The sequence below is a fragment of the Miscanthus floridulus genome, chromosome 16, assembly GCF_019320115.1.
Source record: "Miscanthus floridulus cultivar M001 chromosome 16, ASM1932011v1, whole genome shotgun sequence".
Classification (NCBI taxonomy): Eukaryota; Viridiplantae; Streptophyta; class Magnoliopsida; order Poales; family Poaceae; genus Miscanthus; species Miscanthus floridulus.
Genome location: NC_089595.1, coordinates 70698530 through 70714991, shown reverse-complemented (window position 1 = coordinate 70714991; position 16462 = coordinate 70698530). Strand labels below are relative to the sequence as shown.

The following is a 16462-nucleotide window of genomic DNA, read 5'->3' as shown; positions in this document are numbered from 1 at the left end:
CAACGACTGATCCGCGGACGTCGACGGAGTCGCAGCGGACGATGGGCGTGGGTTAGGCCAACGATCCGGGCCGACGGTGCCATGGCCGGCCGCTGCAGGTGGCGGGGTCGGCGGTGGCGCGGCCGACGACAGCGGTGGCACACGGGATGCCCGGGGCTCCGCGCGGTGAGTCCGGCTCGACAGGCGCGGGAGGCACGGCGGTGGAGGGCGGCAAGGCGGGGCGAGGCCGGCGGTGGAGGACGACAAGGCGGGCCGAGGCCAGCGGTGGAGGCCAAGGCGAGCCTAAGGCGAGGATGGCGGTGGAGGGTGAAGGAGGGCCGCTGGCCGCGGCGTGGGCGGCCAGCCACGGGGGGCAGCGCGGCCGCTCGGCGCGGCGCGGCCTCGGTGCGGCCGTGGGGCTCGGGGCACGCGGGCGCGGCGCGGCGCAGGCGTGGGCGCGAGCGAGGGCGACCGGTGGAGGCAAGGGCGCGGGCGGCGACGACGACGGCGGCTCTGCTAGGGCGAGAGAGGGAGAGGAAGAGAGGCGCGGGGCCCATAGGTATTAAAGGCTTGGCGCCAGTCACTCTGGCGCCGAGCTCGGCGCCAAGATCTACGACGCTGAGCTCGGCGCTAGAGTGACTAGCGCCGAACTCACAGCCATGTCATCTACCGTGCTTAGGAGCTCGGCGCCCGAAACGCTGGCGTCGAGACGTGTTAGCTCGGTGCCAGCACCAATGACGTCGAGCTAATGATTCATTTTTTAAATTTTTTCCACCGAGAATCTATTTGTGAGAAACTTAAAAAAAAAAAGGCTAAAATATAAAAAATTCGGCCACGAGGTCTCCACGACCACGTTGCCCTTCTCTTCCCCACTCGCCGCCGCGCACCTTGGATCGATCGATCGTTCGTTCGTTCGAGGAGTATAAAATACTAAAATGGCGATGGCGGCGGCCAGGAGGGCGCTCCTGGCCCACCTCCGCGTGCCGGCGGCCCACCCTGCGGCGGCGGCAGGGACCATCCTCGCGGCACGGAGGCTCCTGTCGTCGACGACGGAGGAGACGAAGGGGTCGTTCCTCGACAAGGGCGAGGTCGCCGACCGCGTCCTCTCCGTCGTGAAGAACTTCCAGAAGGTTGAACCCTCAAAGGTGAGCGTGATCTATCTCTTCTCGGCGGATGCTTCTGCGGCTGCCCGTACGTTTTGTTCTGTTCGCGGATCCGGATCTGTGCTGGATGGTTTAGGGTTTTGAGCGTGCGTGTCCTAATGTTGGTTTCGTGTTATGGTGTGATTTAGGCTCTCCACGAATAGCTGGGCATAAATGTTTAAGTGATTGTAAAGCGTTAGTTCAGGAATCCAATGATCTACTTATGAGTTTGTTTTTGAGTTAGTGGTGGAAGCCTTATGGAGAAGAATGGTGATGGAATCCTTGTTTACAAGGGGTATAGGACAGCACGAGTTCCTACTTATGATTCAATGTTATAGTTGTCAATGTTTGATTCAGAAAAAAATGAAATTTTCAATGTTATAGTTGTCAATGTTTGACTCAGAAACAATTAAATTTCTTTGCTACTGGTTAATTTGGTACTCAGTGACATTGGATAGTGCACGAAGTTTGCATCAATATATGGGCTACTTAATTTTCATGATATTGGCCCTGTTTGGAACCTTTTACATAGAAAAGCAAGCTTTAGGCCAGCTGCCCACACAAGCTGCTTATCAAAGAAGTCCAAGTAGATGTTTGGCAGCCTGGCTTGTCTACAGCTTTTCTTAGACACTGACACACGAGACACATATGGCAGTGCCAGTAACTGATTTCTGCACTCGGTGGCAAGGAGGTGCTCGGTGATGGGAAGGCAGGCGGCAAGGAGGTCCATGGTGGCATACATGCCAGAGGGGAGATACTGGTGTGGGCATGAGAGGGGAAGGAGAGCCACCAGGATGTGGATCTTTAGAGGGGATTTGGCCAGCCTAGTCAATCTTGAAGGGGATCTCAACCGGCGGAAGGAGCATGGTGGAGGCCGGCGAAGTACGCGAAGGTAGATCAGCAGAGGATTGTGATGAGCTCGGCGAAGGGCGACGAGGAAGGCAGAGGTTAGTGCACAGGGGAGGCCTAGAGGTCTGCCGCTGACTGGCCTGAGGTGGAAGGGAAGCCGCATCATGTCGCTTGGAGGAACTGGAGGGCTGCTGGTCTCTGGACCGAGGCAAAAGGAGGAGACAGGAGCGGCTCGGTAAGCGAGCATGGGGGCGGAGGATACGCAGGCGAAGGTCTGTGACCGGCCTGAGGTGGAAGGGAAGCCACATTTCGTCGCTTGGAGGAGCTGGAGGGATGCTGCTCCCTGGACCGAGGCGAAAGGAGGAGACAGGAGCGGCGCAGTAAGCGAGCAGAGAGGGCCATTGTGGAGAAGTGGAACCAGAGAGGGCCATTGCAACCTTAAGCCTCTTCGTTGTACTAGCTGGCAAGCTAGTCGGTTTCTCCATCTTGTTGAGATGCCATGTCTTGTCTGCTACCTTGTGAGTTGTGTCTGGCTTTTTTTCCTAGTTCAGTTTGAAATATATGGCTACCTTCTTTAGCTTTGTTGTCCTATTTTATTTTCAAGAACTCACAGCTTGTGAACATATTATCACTGTGGCCGAATATCTCACAATTGTGAAACGGTTAAGTGGGGATTCAAAGTTTGAAACAATGAAATCTGCACTTAGATTTCTGCTAAAGCTTTTGTCTTCCCTATAGGAACTTGAGTTTCTTATTAATAATGCTTGGGTAATTTTAATTGCATAATCACCAAGTGTGTAGTGTAATAATTCTCACTTTCTCCGATCACAACATAACTATATGTCTAATAAATCTCCAGTGTTTTTCTCTTTGCCTGCAAATATATATATTAGTGTTCAATAGAAAGAGTTATATGTTGTAAAAGTGTTTTACATGATAACTATAGTGATGTCTTTTCTTTCATTGTTTTAGCATTACATCCAACTTTGTTGTAGTGTCTGACTGTCTGTCCTGCATGTTGTAGTGGACCATTTGATGGGAACATCCTGATAGATGTACAAGTGCTAGTATGGCCTGATATAACTGACCATTTACAATCAAATTGAGGGCGAAAACTTGTCAATATGTTTTGTTTGTATCTTTTTCTTTAATATTTTACCCTTTATTCTTGTTAGACATTGTCTTGGAGTACCCCTTAGAAAAAACAAATAAACAAATAGTAGTATCTGATAGGAGTACATTTAGACAAACCCCCTAGAATTTATTCCTAGTTTTGCACAAATGCAGCTACTTGTTGGTTATAAAAGCTAAAAAAGCTTGACTTGGACAAACCCAGATGGACTTATATTTGTGATTGGAGGAAGCAGCTGTTTTTTATCAATGGAAAATCTATTCATGCTGTGTTTCATGAAATAAGTACCCTTCTTAATTCTTAAAAAATGTTTCTCTGTGCTTTGTTGTTTAAGATCAGTATAACAATTCTCTGGTTTATACTTAATGTCCGTCATATGCAACTAAGATATTTGCCAATCCTTCAATCTGTTGTCTTAGTACCTTGGACTCCTGGTTGTATTTCAAATTTAAACTATATGTCGTATGCTTGCTCTGATTCATTTCTGCATTGCTTCAGTAATCAAGTTCTCTAATCTGGGGCTTAACAAAATGACCACTAGTGTTTGCATTACTTCTGTGTTCCATGGGCATCAGTGTGTGGCATGACTTCTCTAATTTGTATTGCAAACTAGGTCCAATATTAGATATTGAACTCCAGTGGTATAGAGAATATGTTCAGGGATTATAAATCCATAGCATTGAGCCGTCATCAGTAACCAGTTCTTGTCTCTCCATCAAATCGCAGGTGACACCTACTGCCCATTTCCAGAAGGACCTTGGACTCGATAGCTTGGACACTGTCGAGGTTGTGATGGCGTTTGAGGAAGAATTTTCCTTCGAGATCCCTGACAATGAAGCAGAGAAGATTGACTCCATCAAGACAGCGGTTGACTTCATCGCTTCGCATCCTCAAGCAAAATAAGAGGATTTCTTTTTTTTCGTATTGCAACGTGCGTTTGCATCCAGAACTTGTATGCGACATGGTACCAGTTTTCTGTAGCTTGCCCCAGTAGATAGGAAGTCGTTTCTTTATCTTTCTGAATCTGTTGAAATAAAACGTGTACCAAACGATTTTTGTGCTCTTGTGACCCATGTGATGTGTGTGTCAACTGTGGAACACCTTCATGACATTGTACACACGGTGCATGGAAACCCTCATTAGTAAACTAATCCACAGATCCATTTGGGCTTTCTTTCTGCTTAAATTGCTTCATGTGTAAATTTGAAAGGGTGAAGTATATTTTTCATTCTCCAAGTTGCACATCAGTTCATTTTTGGGTAAAGGACGGTATCGTCTAACTGTTGAAACTGCACTGTCGACCCTGAACTGTTGAAAGTAGACAAATTTAGTCATTTGGCTGGTTTGTATGGTCGTCTTCTATATTTTCTAATAAGAACAATAAAAATCTGGTTTATTACGTGCCACGCACAAGGTCCGACGCAGCGTACGTACATACCGCCGATGACGACCACAGTGTGCTCACGGGAGCGGGAGAAAGATGCCTCGCGAGTCCCAACTCCACTCGACCCCCTGCGTCGCGTGCAGGGAGGGCAGATTGCACGTCGCTGCGGCCAGCAGCCGGCCGGCCGATGGGCGATGGATCGAGTGGCTATGCGGCGCGTGGTGGTCGAGTGACGACGGTCCCTGGCTGTGGCTCCCTGCCCTGTTCGCTGCATGCGTGTTGCGTGCCTGACGCCTGAGCGGCTGAGCCTCTTCGCTTTGCCTGCCTCCGCTCCGTGTCACGTGCGAATGCGAATGCGAATGCGAATGCGAATGCGAATGCGATGCCACAGGTAGCCTTCGATCCTTCAACTTTACAAGCGTGCGCGAAGACGGCATGGCGTCTGGGTTATGTTAATCCCGTCGCATTGACATGGACGCATGCATGCTCGTCGTGTTGCTCACATGGCCGGACACGGACCCCATCATCGCCCATGAATTTATTTATTTGTTTTTTGTTCGTCACCCGTGCCGTGATGTGCCAAAAGCTCGATCGGGCTATCCTAACCGCCGTTCGCATCTGCCAGGCCGCCAGCTGCCCACCACATACCCCTGGACCCCTGGGCTGGATGGTCGGCGGGGCGGGGCGCGCCCAGCCACCGCCAGAAAGCTACCAAAACTGCAAGCATGCATTGTCCCGATCCAACTGCTGCTTCGGCCTGCAGGTTGAATAGCATGCGGCTGGCTGATGTTCCCTCACAAGGCAAACCGGGGTTGAAGGGCAAAGAGCTAGTAGTAGCTAAGGTACTACACATATATAGCTACACACACACGGTAGCTAGCTTGAATTGTTGAATCGAAAGTGGTACTAGTTCAGGAGCTATAGCTTTCAAGGTTCACCACCTATCTCCACTCTTTACTCTCCCCTTCACTTCTTCCATTATTCCATCTTGCTCGAGGTTCAGGCTTCAGAGTGCGGCGACAGCCGACAGCCGACAGCCGACAGCCGACAGCCAACATCTCTTTACTCTCCACTTCTTCCATTATTCCGTCTTGCTCGAGGTTCAGGCTTCAGAGTGCGGCGAGAACTAGCATCAGCTATGAAGAGGAGGAAGAGCCCACGGTCGCTGCTGCTCTGCTGCGCGGCAATTGTGGTGGTCGCGCTTCTCTCCCAACAAGGAGGCCAGGTCGATCTGTCCCTCTCTCATATATTGGCACAGCAGATCGAGGACATTTCTTGGTCTGATCAATCAATAGTACTAATTCACAGTTGATCTTGCTCATGCCGTGAGTTTCTTTTGCCGTACGTTCATTCAGGCAGCTTATTACGTGCCGTCGCCGGGGCCAGCTCTGGCACCGGCCGGCTCCTCCGCGATGAACTCCTCCACTGCTCCTCCGCCAGCCAAGCCCAACGCGTTCCCACTCCCAATGGTGAGTACCACACCAACACGTACTGTCCGGTGGTGGCGACAGCCGATACGATCGATGACAGTACCTTGACACTTGACTGGTGATGGAAAATGGCTCTGATTTTTACCTTGGTTTGATGATGTTCAATTATTTGCAGTACGGTGTCACCCCTGGCAGCCTCCAGCCCCAAGGTCCGTCCGTGTGTGTGTGTGTATATATATACACACACACGACGAGTAACACCTCTCTGAATCGCACGTCGTCGACGAATACTATAGAGTAGTACGTAATACTGAAGATGTTGCTGTGCTGCGTGCGTGCGTGTTTTGCAACAGAGTGCGGGGCCGGTGCGCGGCGCGGTGCTCGGGGACGGCGTACCGGAAGCCGTGCCTCTTCTTCTGCCGGAAGTGCTGCGCGGCGTGCCTGTGCGTGCCGGCGGGCACCTACGGCAACAAGAACACCTGCCCCTGCTACAACAACTGGAAGACCAAGAGGGGAGGCCCCAAGTGCCCCTAGCTAGGCCTCCGTATGTGGATCGACTGGAGAATTGAGACCCATATTTTATTTCATTATTAGGGAGAGAATAATAAAAAAAAAAGAGACAAACGAATCACGTTACCATGTACTGTTCCTTCTCGATCGTCTGCTGCGTCGGGACTGCGCGTCTCACGCCGTGTACCATCCTTGTATATGCACACGTTTGCTCATCGGTACGCGGTAGCAGAATGCCCGGCAGTTTGGCCATGGAAAAAAAATGAAGCCGGCTTGGAACGCGGAGATAATTTCTGAATTCCATATAAAATTTACAGGATATCTTTGAAGACCAGTCTGGCCTTCTCGGTCGCGTTTCAAAGACGGTGCAACGAAGGAAATTAAACGACAACCGAGGGGGTTCTTTTCACTTATTATATCCACCCTGTAGATTTTTTTTATTAACACGTCTATTTTCACGTGCCTAGTTTTTTAGGTTGCTTATTAGACAAATTTAATTTTTTTATTGTTTGACTATAGAAAAACCTATGAATTCACTTTTGTGAGTTGTCCTTTTAATTGCGTTGTCTAAAATTGTTGCCTAACAATTCAAACACACCTAAAATATAACAATTCTCTTTGTCGGACTTTTTTACCGGCAGATATTCAGTTCTTGGAGGAACTCATCTGGTGCAAAGAGCAAGCATAGTCAGGACACAAGATTTATCCTGGTTCGGGCCCCGGGAAGCAAGTAACAACCCTACGTCCAGCAGCTACTTGTTTATATTGCGATCTCGTCAAAATGGCGAGATGACAGGTTACAAAGGGCTATGCCTATGAGAGTTTTGATGATTACAACAGGGCGGTTAGCTAGCTATTTATATCCAAGGCCTACTTGCCCTACAAGTTAAATAGTCGTGCCCTAGTCGGAGTCTTTGTGTGATCTTCAGATATCCTTCCTTGAATAGGCGAGTCGTGAACCTTCAGGCCTTCTTCGGTACAGATTCGGTAGCCAGCATATCCGGTAGTCGGGAATCCTAGGAGTATGGCACCGTCAGTAGCCCATGAGCTTATCGGTCAAGTGAGACTCGGTAACCTTCCTGTACTCGGGCCTTTTAGGGTGTTCGGAATCAGGACTTTATTTTAGATCCCGAGGTTATACCCGTGGAAACAAGGCTGGTCAGATAGAGGTTACAGGGTCGCATAGTTGAGCGATGAGCTAGAAAAATAAAATAAGCCATACTCTAGAGTTGTCTCGTCTTGTCAACCCAGTCTCCATGTGAGTCGAGCGGCGGTTGTCACCCACTCGAGTGCCTATGCCGACTCGACTTCCGAGGATTACACGTGGCTTGCGATTAATGCATTGCTTCGGTTCGTGGGTGATGATTGGCTTGCCTTTCCCAATCACCCCGCCCCTGGCTTTATAAGCGGGCGTCTAAGTGCTCTGTTAGATCCACTTAGTGCCTCCACGTTTGCAATCATGAGGACAAAAACCACCGGCCGCCGCTGTAAGATCCCTCACTTGCTGCTCGAGGGCTCTCCTGGGCAGTCCGTTGGGGCCTCGCCCCTGTCGTCCCCATCGGTGTCATCGTCTCCAACTCCGGTGGCGGTCAATGCTGACGTGCGCTGACATGGGACACACAGAGGATACATTGAGTAACCGGACGCTGGGTGAGTCCGGTCAGACTTGACCGGACGCGTTCGGTCGTGAAATCTTGCATTTGAAACCTTACTGGAAACGATCGGACGCTGGGGTCCAGCGTTCGGTCACTTTCTAACTGATGCGTCCAGTCATCACTTGACCGTTGAAATCGGGTGATCGGCATTTGAAGCCGATGACACGTGGCGCACATCGCATGACCGAATGCTGAGGTCCAGCGTCTGGTCAATCTGACCGGAGCGTCCGGTCGGCCTGTGTTCAGTGCAGTGAGTAGCCCAACGGCTCTATTTTGTGGGGGCTTCTATTTAAGCCCTATGGCTGGCTCAAGCTCACTCTCTTGGCCATTTGCATTGACATAGCAACCTTGTGAGCTTAGCCAAAGCCCTCCCACACATCTTCATCATTGATTCATCATCTTTATGAGATTGGGAGAGGATCCAAGTGCATTGCTTGAGTGATTACATCTAGAGGCACTTGGTATTCGTGTTTTGCTGCAGATTTCGCTTGTTGCTCTTGGTGGTTGCCACAACCTAGACGGCTTGGTGCAGCGGTGGAGGATTGACACGAGTTGGTGATTATTCGTGGCCATCTCCGGTGATTGTGAGGGGATTTGTACCTTCCCCGGCGGAGCGCCAAAAGGTAACTCTAGTGGATTGCTCGTGTCATTGAGTTACCTCACTTGTGGGTAGGTTCTTGCGGTGTCCAATCGTGTGGACGAGGTTTGTGCAACACCTCTTAGCCGCCGAACCACCAAGTGTTGGTCGACACAACGGGGACGTAGCGTGTTGGCAAGCACGTGAACCTCGGGAGAAAATCGGTTCTCTTGCCATTTGGTATTCTCCTGGTGATTGATTTAATATTCACCTTGTGATTGGTTCACTCCTCTACATGGCAGTATAATCACCCTACTCACTCATTTATATTCTTGCAAACTAGTTGTGGCAAGCTCTCTAGTGTAATTAGAATTGAGAGCTTGCTTTGTTATTTTAAGTTCATCTAGTGGAGCTCTTTAGAGTAGCAAGATTGAGAGCTCTTAGTGAGTAGTAACTTTGCAAGTTGTGTGCCTAGGAATCATTGCAACTAGAATTGTTGGATAGGTGGCTTGCAACCCTTGTAGAGCTAGAGCAAGTTTGTTTCTCGCTATTTGTCATACTAATCAAATTGCTCTAGTTGATTTGTAGATTTTTAAATAGGCTATTCACCCCTCCTCTAGCCATATTAGGACCTTTCAAGTGGTATCAGAGCCATGGTCACCGTTTGATTAAGGCTTAACAACCTCGGTGTTAAATTATGGCTCAAGTTGTGTTCAACCATGTGGGGGGTAAACCACCATTCTTTGATGACACATGCTATGATTATTGGAAGAGAAAGATGAGGATGTATCTTGGTTCAATCAATGATTAAGTATGGGAAGTGACCGAGAATGACTATGCTATCATTGATCCCGATGATCCCACCAACCAAGATAAGATCAACAATCAATACAATACAATGGCTCTCAACACCATATACAATGCCATTGATTCCAAGGTGTTTGAGCAAATCAAGGATTGTGAAAGAGCAAATGAGGTGTGGAAGAGATTGGAGGAAACATATGAGGGCACACCGGCAGTGAAGAGTGCCAAATTGTATATCCTCAAGGATAAATTGACAAGCTTCAAGATGAAGGAAGATGAGAGAATTTCGGAGATGTTCCATCATTTACAAGTGATTGTCAATGATTTGAAGGCATTGGGAGAGAAGATCAAGGATGATGATGTCTCTCATCGATTCTTGATGTGCCTACCTCCAAGATTTGAGATGTTGAGATTGCTCATCATAAGAGGAGGATTGAAAGAGATTACCCCCAACCAAGTACTAGGTGATGTCATGACCCAAGAGACATACCGTGTGGAAAGGGAGGGGGATGACAAGGAGGACAAGAAGGAAGAAGAGGACAAGAAGAAGAAGAGTGTAGCATTTAATGCTAGCTCATCGTCATCCAAGAACAAGGGCAAGTCCAAGAAAGAATCAAGTGATGATGATGATCTTAGTGACATTGATGATGAAGCCATGGCTCTATTTGTGCGCAAGATGGGCAAATTCATGAAGAAGAAGGGCTATGGTGCAAGAAAGAGAAGAGATCACACCAAGAGCAAAGAGTATGTGAGAAGATGCTACAATTGCAAGAGCCTCGATCATGTTGTAGCAAATTGTCCCTACAATAGTGATAATGATGAAGATGAGAAGAAGAAGCACAAGAAAGATAAAAATGAAAAGGAGAAGAAGGAGAAGAGAATGACCTTCCAAAAGAAGAAGAAGGGTGGAGGCTATGTAGTCACTTGGGATAGTGATGGTTCCTTGGATGGTGATAGCTCTAGTGATGATGACAAGAAATCTATCAAGAGAGCACTAGCAAGTATCACCATCAACAAGAAGCTCTCCATCTTCGACACTCCATCGACATGTCTCATGGCAAAGCCTACCAAGGTAAATTATGATGAGAGTGATGATGATGAATGTGAAAGTGACTCTTGTAGGAATGATAATGATGAGGATGAGGATGAGGAGTACACCAAGGAGGAGCTCTTGGACATGTGTGAGCAAGTGCACGCTTGCAATGAGATGAAGAGAAAGGAGTGCAAAGAATTGTGCAAGAAAGTAAAATTTCTTGAGCAATCCTTTGATGAGCTCAATGCTACTCATGAGAGGCTAATGGAAGCCCATGAGAAGCTTGGCAAAGCTCACTCTAAGCTTGAAAAGGCTCACTCCTCTCTCATTGAACAAGTCAAAGTGGAGGAAGCCAAGAAGGAGCAAGTGATCATATCATGTGATGTGGGACTAACATGTGATCTTATTGATGAATCTAATTTTGTTGCTCCCACTAACACTTCTTGTAGCACTACCACTTCTACTTCACCTTTGAATGATGGTCTCACTTGTGAAACCTCACTAATGGTGGAAAATAAGACCCTCAAGAAGGAGGTGAGTGAGCTCACTCATGCCTTAGGCGATGCCTATGGTGGAGAAGCCCACTTGCTAAAGTGCTTGGGTAGCCAAAGGTTTTCTCTCAACAAAGAGGGATTAGGCTATACCCCCAAGAAAGGCAAGGCGGCCTTTGTCACTCCCAAAGTTAGCTTTGTGAAGGGCAATGGTCGGTTTTGTAATAGATGCAAGCAAGTTGGACATATAGAGCAAAATTGCAAGATTAACAAGAACAAGCTACCTAATGTATCCTCAATTAAATTTGATTCTTGTTACATGCTTTTTAAGGGTGCCAATGGTGTGAAGGCTAAGTTCATTGGTACACCAATTGTGGGCCCAAAGAAGAAGGCCATTTGGGTACCAAAGACCTTGGTAACTAACCTTCAAGGACCCAAGCAAGTTTGGGTACCTAAAAGGAATTGATCCTCTTTTGTTGGTCAATTATAAAGCTAGAGGAAGGCATTAGGTGCTTGATAGTGGGTGCACACAACACATGATAGGTGATCCAAGAATGTTCAATTCAATCAATGAAAACAAGAGCAATGGGATTGATAGTATTACATTTGGTGACAATGGCAAAGGCAAGGTCAAAGGGCTTGGTAAGATTGCAATATCCAATGATTTGAGCATCTCCAATGTGCTACTAGTAGAGAGCTTGAACTTCAACCTATTATTGGTAGCTCAATTGTGTGATCTTGGTTTCAAGTGCATATTTGGTGTGGATGATGTAGAGATTATAAGTGTAGATGGCTCTAACTTGATATTCAAAGGATTTAGATATGAGAATCTATACTTGGTTGATTTCAATGCTAGAGAAGCTCAATTGTCAACATGTTTGATCACTAAGTCTTGCATGGGTTGATTGTGGCATAGAAAGCTTGGTCATGTTGGAATGAAACAATTGAACAAATTGATTAAGCATGACTTAGTTAGAGGCTTGAAAGATGTCACATTTGAGAAGGATAATCTATGTAGTGCATGTCAAGCCAGAAAACAAGTTAGTAACACACATCCTAAGAAGAGCATGATGAGCACATCCAAGGCATTTGAGTTGATGCACATGGACTTGTTTGGACCAACCACATACACTAGCATTGGTGGAAACAAATATGGATTTGTGATTGTGGATGATTGCACTAGATACACATGGGTGTTCTTTCTTATTGACAAGAGTGATGTGTTTGCAACATTCAAATCATTTGTCAAGGGCATTCACAATGAGTTTGAAACAACTATCAAGAAAGTTAGAAGTAACAATTGTAGTGAATTCAAGAACACTAGAATTGATGAGTTGTGTGATGAATTTGGAATTAGACATCAATTCTCGGTCAAGTACACTCCTCAATCAAATGGCTTAGTTGAAAGAAAGAATAGAACTTTGATTGACATGGCAAGATCAATGTTGGGTGAGTACAATATGAGTCATTCATTTTGGGCCAAAGCAATCAACACGGCTTGCTATTATAGCAACCGACTCTATTGTCACCCCATGAAGGAGAAGACACCTTATGAGCTTTTGAATGGAAGAAAGCCTAACATAGCATACTTTCGGGTTTTTGGTTGTAAATGCTACATATTGAAGAAAGGCACTAGATTGAGCAAGTTTGAAAAGAAATGTGATGAAGGTTTCTTGCTTGGTTACTCCACTACTAGCAAGGCTTATAGAGTTTGGAATTTGGCTAGTGGTACTCTTGAGGAGGTTCATGATGTGGAGTTTGATGAAACAAATGGTTCCCAAGAGAAAGATGAGAATCTAGATGATGTGAAAGGCACTCAATTGGTCAAGGCAATGAGAAATATGGACATTGGTGAGTTAAGGCCTAGAGTGGTGATTGATATTGAAGATGACAAGAATCAAGTGCTCTCTAACTCAAATGTGCAAGCTAGTGGTTCTCATGATCAAATCCAAGCAAGCACTAGTGATGGCAATGTGCAAGATCAACAAATGGCTAGTTCATCATCTCAACCAAGTGATCAATCAAATGCAAGCAATCAAGTGCAAGTGCTTCAACCAACCAATGTTGCAAGAGATCATCCTTTGGACACTATCATTGGTGATATTTCAAGAGGTGTGCAAACTAGATCAAGATTGACTTCATTTTGTGAGCATTTCTTATTTGTGTCATCCATTGAACCTAAGAAGATAGATGAAGCTTTGAAGGATATTGATTGGGTCAATGCTATGCATGAAGAGCTAAACAACTTTACAAGAAACCAAGTATGGGAGTTAGTTGAGAGGCCTAAGGATCATAATGTGATTGGAACCAAGTGGGTCTTTCGGAATAAGCAAGATCAAGAGGGGATAGTAATAAGGAACAAAGCAAGATCAAGGTTACACTCAAGTTGAAGATCTTGACTTTGGAGAAACATATGCCCTGGTTGCAAGATTGGAAGCAATAGGATCTTGCTAGCCTATACTTGTGCCCACAACATCAAGTTGTACCAAATGGACGAGGTTTGTGCAATACCTCTTAGCCGCCGAACCACCAATTGTTGGTCGACACAACGGGGATGTAGCGTGTTGGCAAGCACATCGGTTGTCTCTTGCCATTTGGTATTCTCCCGGTGATTGATTTAATATTCACCTTGTGATTGATTCACTCCTCTACACGGCAGTATAATCACCCTACTCACTCATTTATATTCTTGCAAACTAGTTGTGGAAAACTCTTTAGTGTAATTAGAATTGAGAGCTTGCTTTGTTATTTTAAGTTCATCTAGTGGAGCTCTTTAGAGTAGCAAGATTGAGAGCTCTTAGTGAGTAGTAACTTTGCAAGTTGTGTGCCTAGGAATCATTGCAACTAAAATTGTTGGATAGGTGGCTTGCAACCCTTGTAGAGCTAGAGCAAGTTTGCTTCTCGCTATTTGTCATACTAATCAAATTGCTCTAGTTGATTTGTAGATTTTTAAATAGGCTATTTACCCTCCCTCTAGCCATATTAGGACCTTTCACCAGTGCTCTCTCATGGGGAGGCTGTGGTTGTGAAGAAGGAGGAAGAAGAGGGCGTGGCGAGCGTCGTGGGGATCGTCACCCTGGCCCTAGAGGGGCTTGAGTCAAGCATTCTGCCAAAGGGAGTGATTGAGCTCTCTGACGATTAGTCAGAGGGTTTGGTTGCTTCCTTTGTTGCCACTGCCAGCACCGGTCCCTCTGATGCTGGCCCATCTACTCCTTGGGTCACTACCGTCCCGGATACAAGCGGTGACTAGGAGTTTGCCCGACGGCTCTATGCTGAGCTGAACTAGGAAGAGATCCCTGACTACAGGGAACTTGCCCAGAAACTCTTTGTCGAGCTGAACTGGGAAGCCCTCGGGGTCCCTGGTGACGGGCCCTAGTGGATCTGGTTAGCGATGATGAAGACGTTGTGGCAGCGGGGGCCGGCAAGGTGGAGAAGGAAGTTGCTTCAGGCGATGAGGAAGAGGAGGGCTCCACGATGCACGCCAGGCCACTGGAGCAAGCTGTCGTGCCTCCTAGTCCTCCACCAAGCGCCTGAGCTTGGTGACGATTACCTTGATCGGGTCATAATGTCCCTGTACCGCAAAGAACTCGTCGTCCTTGCAGATCGGGATTTGTTATGGCCCGACTTGGTGATCGGTCTAAGAGTAGTCAATTAAGGTGTTTAGGATACCTCTTTTGTAAATCCGCGTTTCAGCGAAGTTTGTCAATAAAGAAAAAATCTTTTATCAGTCTAGTTTTGCATTTTAATGCTTGCACATTATCTACATAGTAATAGGCTGATAATGACTTATGTCTTTGGATTATTAATGGTTTCAACGAGTTGATCTGTTCGTCCCGAGCTGATCGAGCTTTAGCAAATTCTCGTTTGTTAACCGAAGATGTCGCTATTTTTCCCTTCGCACATAGGCCGTGGGTTTGCATAGTTCCCAATATTTATGTGGACTCGGACATTTTATCTTTGCATGATCCACAAAATTTTATACTAGTGAATATGTATATGGTAGCCTCCGACTCTTTATCTGGATTGGAATTCAGATGAAGAGTAAAGACTTAGTGGGTAAATTCTGGCAGCTTTGTTGCTTCTTATGTGAATATTCGGACGATGATCTGCTTGAATATCCGTCGAACAAACAACCAAGGTAGCTCCCAAGCCTTTGGCTGAATTTACAACAGGCTCGTACGACGCTACCGGCAGGCTCTAGCCCCCGAGCATGTGAATTACAAAGGGGCAAGATATTAAACCGTACATGTAGAAGAAATTTGACTGAACATGGCAAAACTGAAGCACAACTAATCTAAGCATATAAACGCCATAGTTGATCCATATTCCACGTATTGGGGAGTATGTCGCCGTCGATTTCAGCCAATTTGTAAGCCCTCGGGCGAGCTATCTCGACTACGATGTATAGTCCCTGCCAAGGAGAAGATAGTTTGGTTTTGTCCTTTGTATGTTAGTCCTTTTTTAGTTCTAAATCCCCGATGTTTAGAGCTCGACTGCGCACACGGTGGTTGTGATATTTCCGAAGGGATTGCTGATATTGTTATACTCAGTAAGCGGTTCTATCACGCTCTTCCTTGAGCAGCATCAGGTCTAGATCACGACGCTCAGGCTCTTCTTCTTCAAAAAACATCAATATACGTGGCGACTTAAGTCGTATGTCTAGTGGGAGTACTGCCTCGGCACCGTACACAAGGAAGAATGGGGGCTCACACGTAGCATGGCTAGATGTCGTGCGCATCGACCATAATACTATCGGGACTTCTTGTGCCCAATTTGTCATAGGCATTCAGCCTGTCAAAAAATTGGGTCTTAATCCCTTGCAATATTATACCATTTTCTTGTTCAACATTTCCGTTAGTCATCGGGTGGTTTACTAAAGACCGAGGATGTTTTATTTCATAGGCGGCACATAAAATTTTCAAACTTCTTGCTTATAAATTGTGTTCCATTATCCGATATTAGTCGGTTGGGTACGCCAAAATGCATTACTGTGCCATGCAAGAATTTGACTGTGTTTTCCTTGGTGATACGTCCGACCGGCTCTGCCTTGACCCATTTAGTAAAAGTATCGATGGTAACAATCAAGAACTTGTATCCTCATCGGACCTTTGGAAATGTTCCTAGTATATCAATACCCCATGTGGCGAATGGTCAGGATAGTGAAATTGTATTCAATGCTTGGGCCAGCTGGTGTATTTGCTTTGTGAAAATTGACATGATTCACAAGTTTTAACCAGGTCGGTGGCGTCTTGAAGAGCTGTTGGCCAGTAAAACCCTTGTCGAAAGGCTTTACCTACCAATGCCCGATGAGAGATATGGAACCCACAGATTCCTCCATGGATGTCTTGGAGAAAACTAATGCCCTCGGTCTGTGTGATGCATTTGAGAAGAACCCCATTACGGCCCGTTTATAGAGGATACCGTCAACCATTGTATGGAGCATGGCTTTATGGCTGGTTCATTCCATATCTGCACC

The 16462-nt window shown here is 46.5% G+C and overlaps 2 protein-coding genes across 2 annotated transcripts; both read left to right on the top strand.

Annotated features, from left to right (window-relative positions):
* Nucleotides 1-825: 825 nt before the first annotated feature.
* LOC136513734 (acyl carrier protein 2, mitochondrial-like) lies at nt 826-4281 on the top strand. The gene is made up of 2 exons (XM_066507694.1): nt 826-1124; nt 3829-4281. The coding sequence occupies exons 1-2, from the start codon at nt 915-917 to the stop codon at nt 4003-4005; spliced, it is 387 nt and encodes a 128-aa protein (XP_066363791.1). The 5' UTR covers nt 826-914; the 3' UTR covers nt 4006-4281.
* Nucleotides 4282-5211: 930 nt separating this feature from the next.
* Nucleotides 5212-6763, top strand: LOC136510812 (uncharacterized). The gene is made up of 5 exons (XM_066505143.1): nt 5212-5328; nt 5411-5711; nt 5842-5955; nt 6092-6125; nt 6270-6763. The coding sequence occupies exons 1-5, from the start codon at nt 5212-5214 to the stop codon at nt 6448-6450; spliced, it is 747 nt and encodes a 248-aa protein (XP_066361240.1). The 3' UTR covers nt 6451-6763.
* Nucleotides 6764-16462: the final 9699 nt, after the last annotated feature.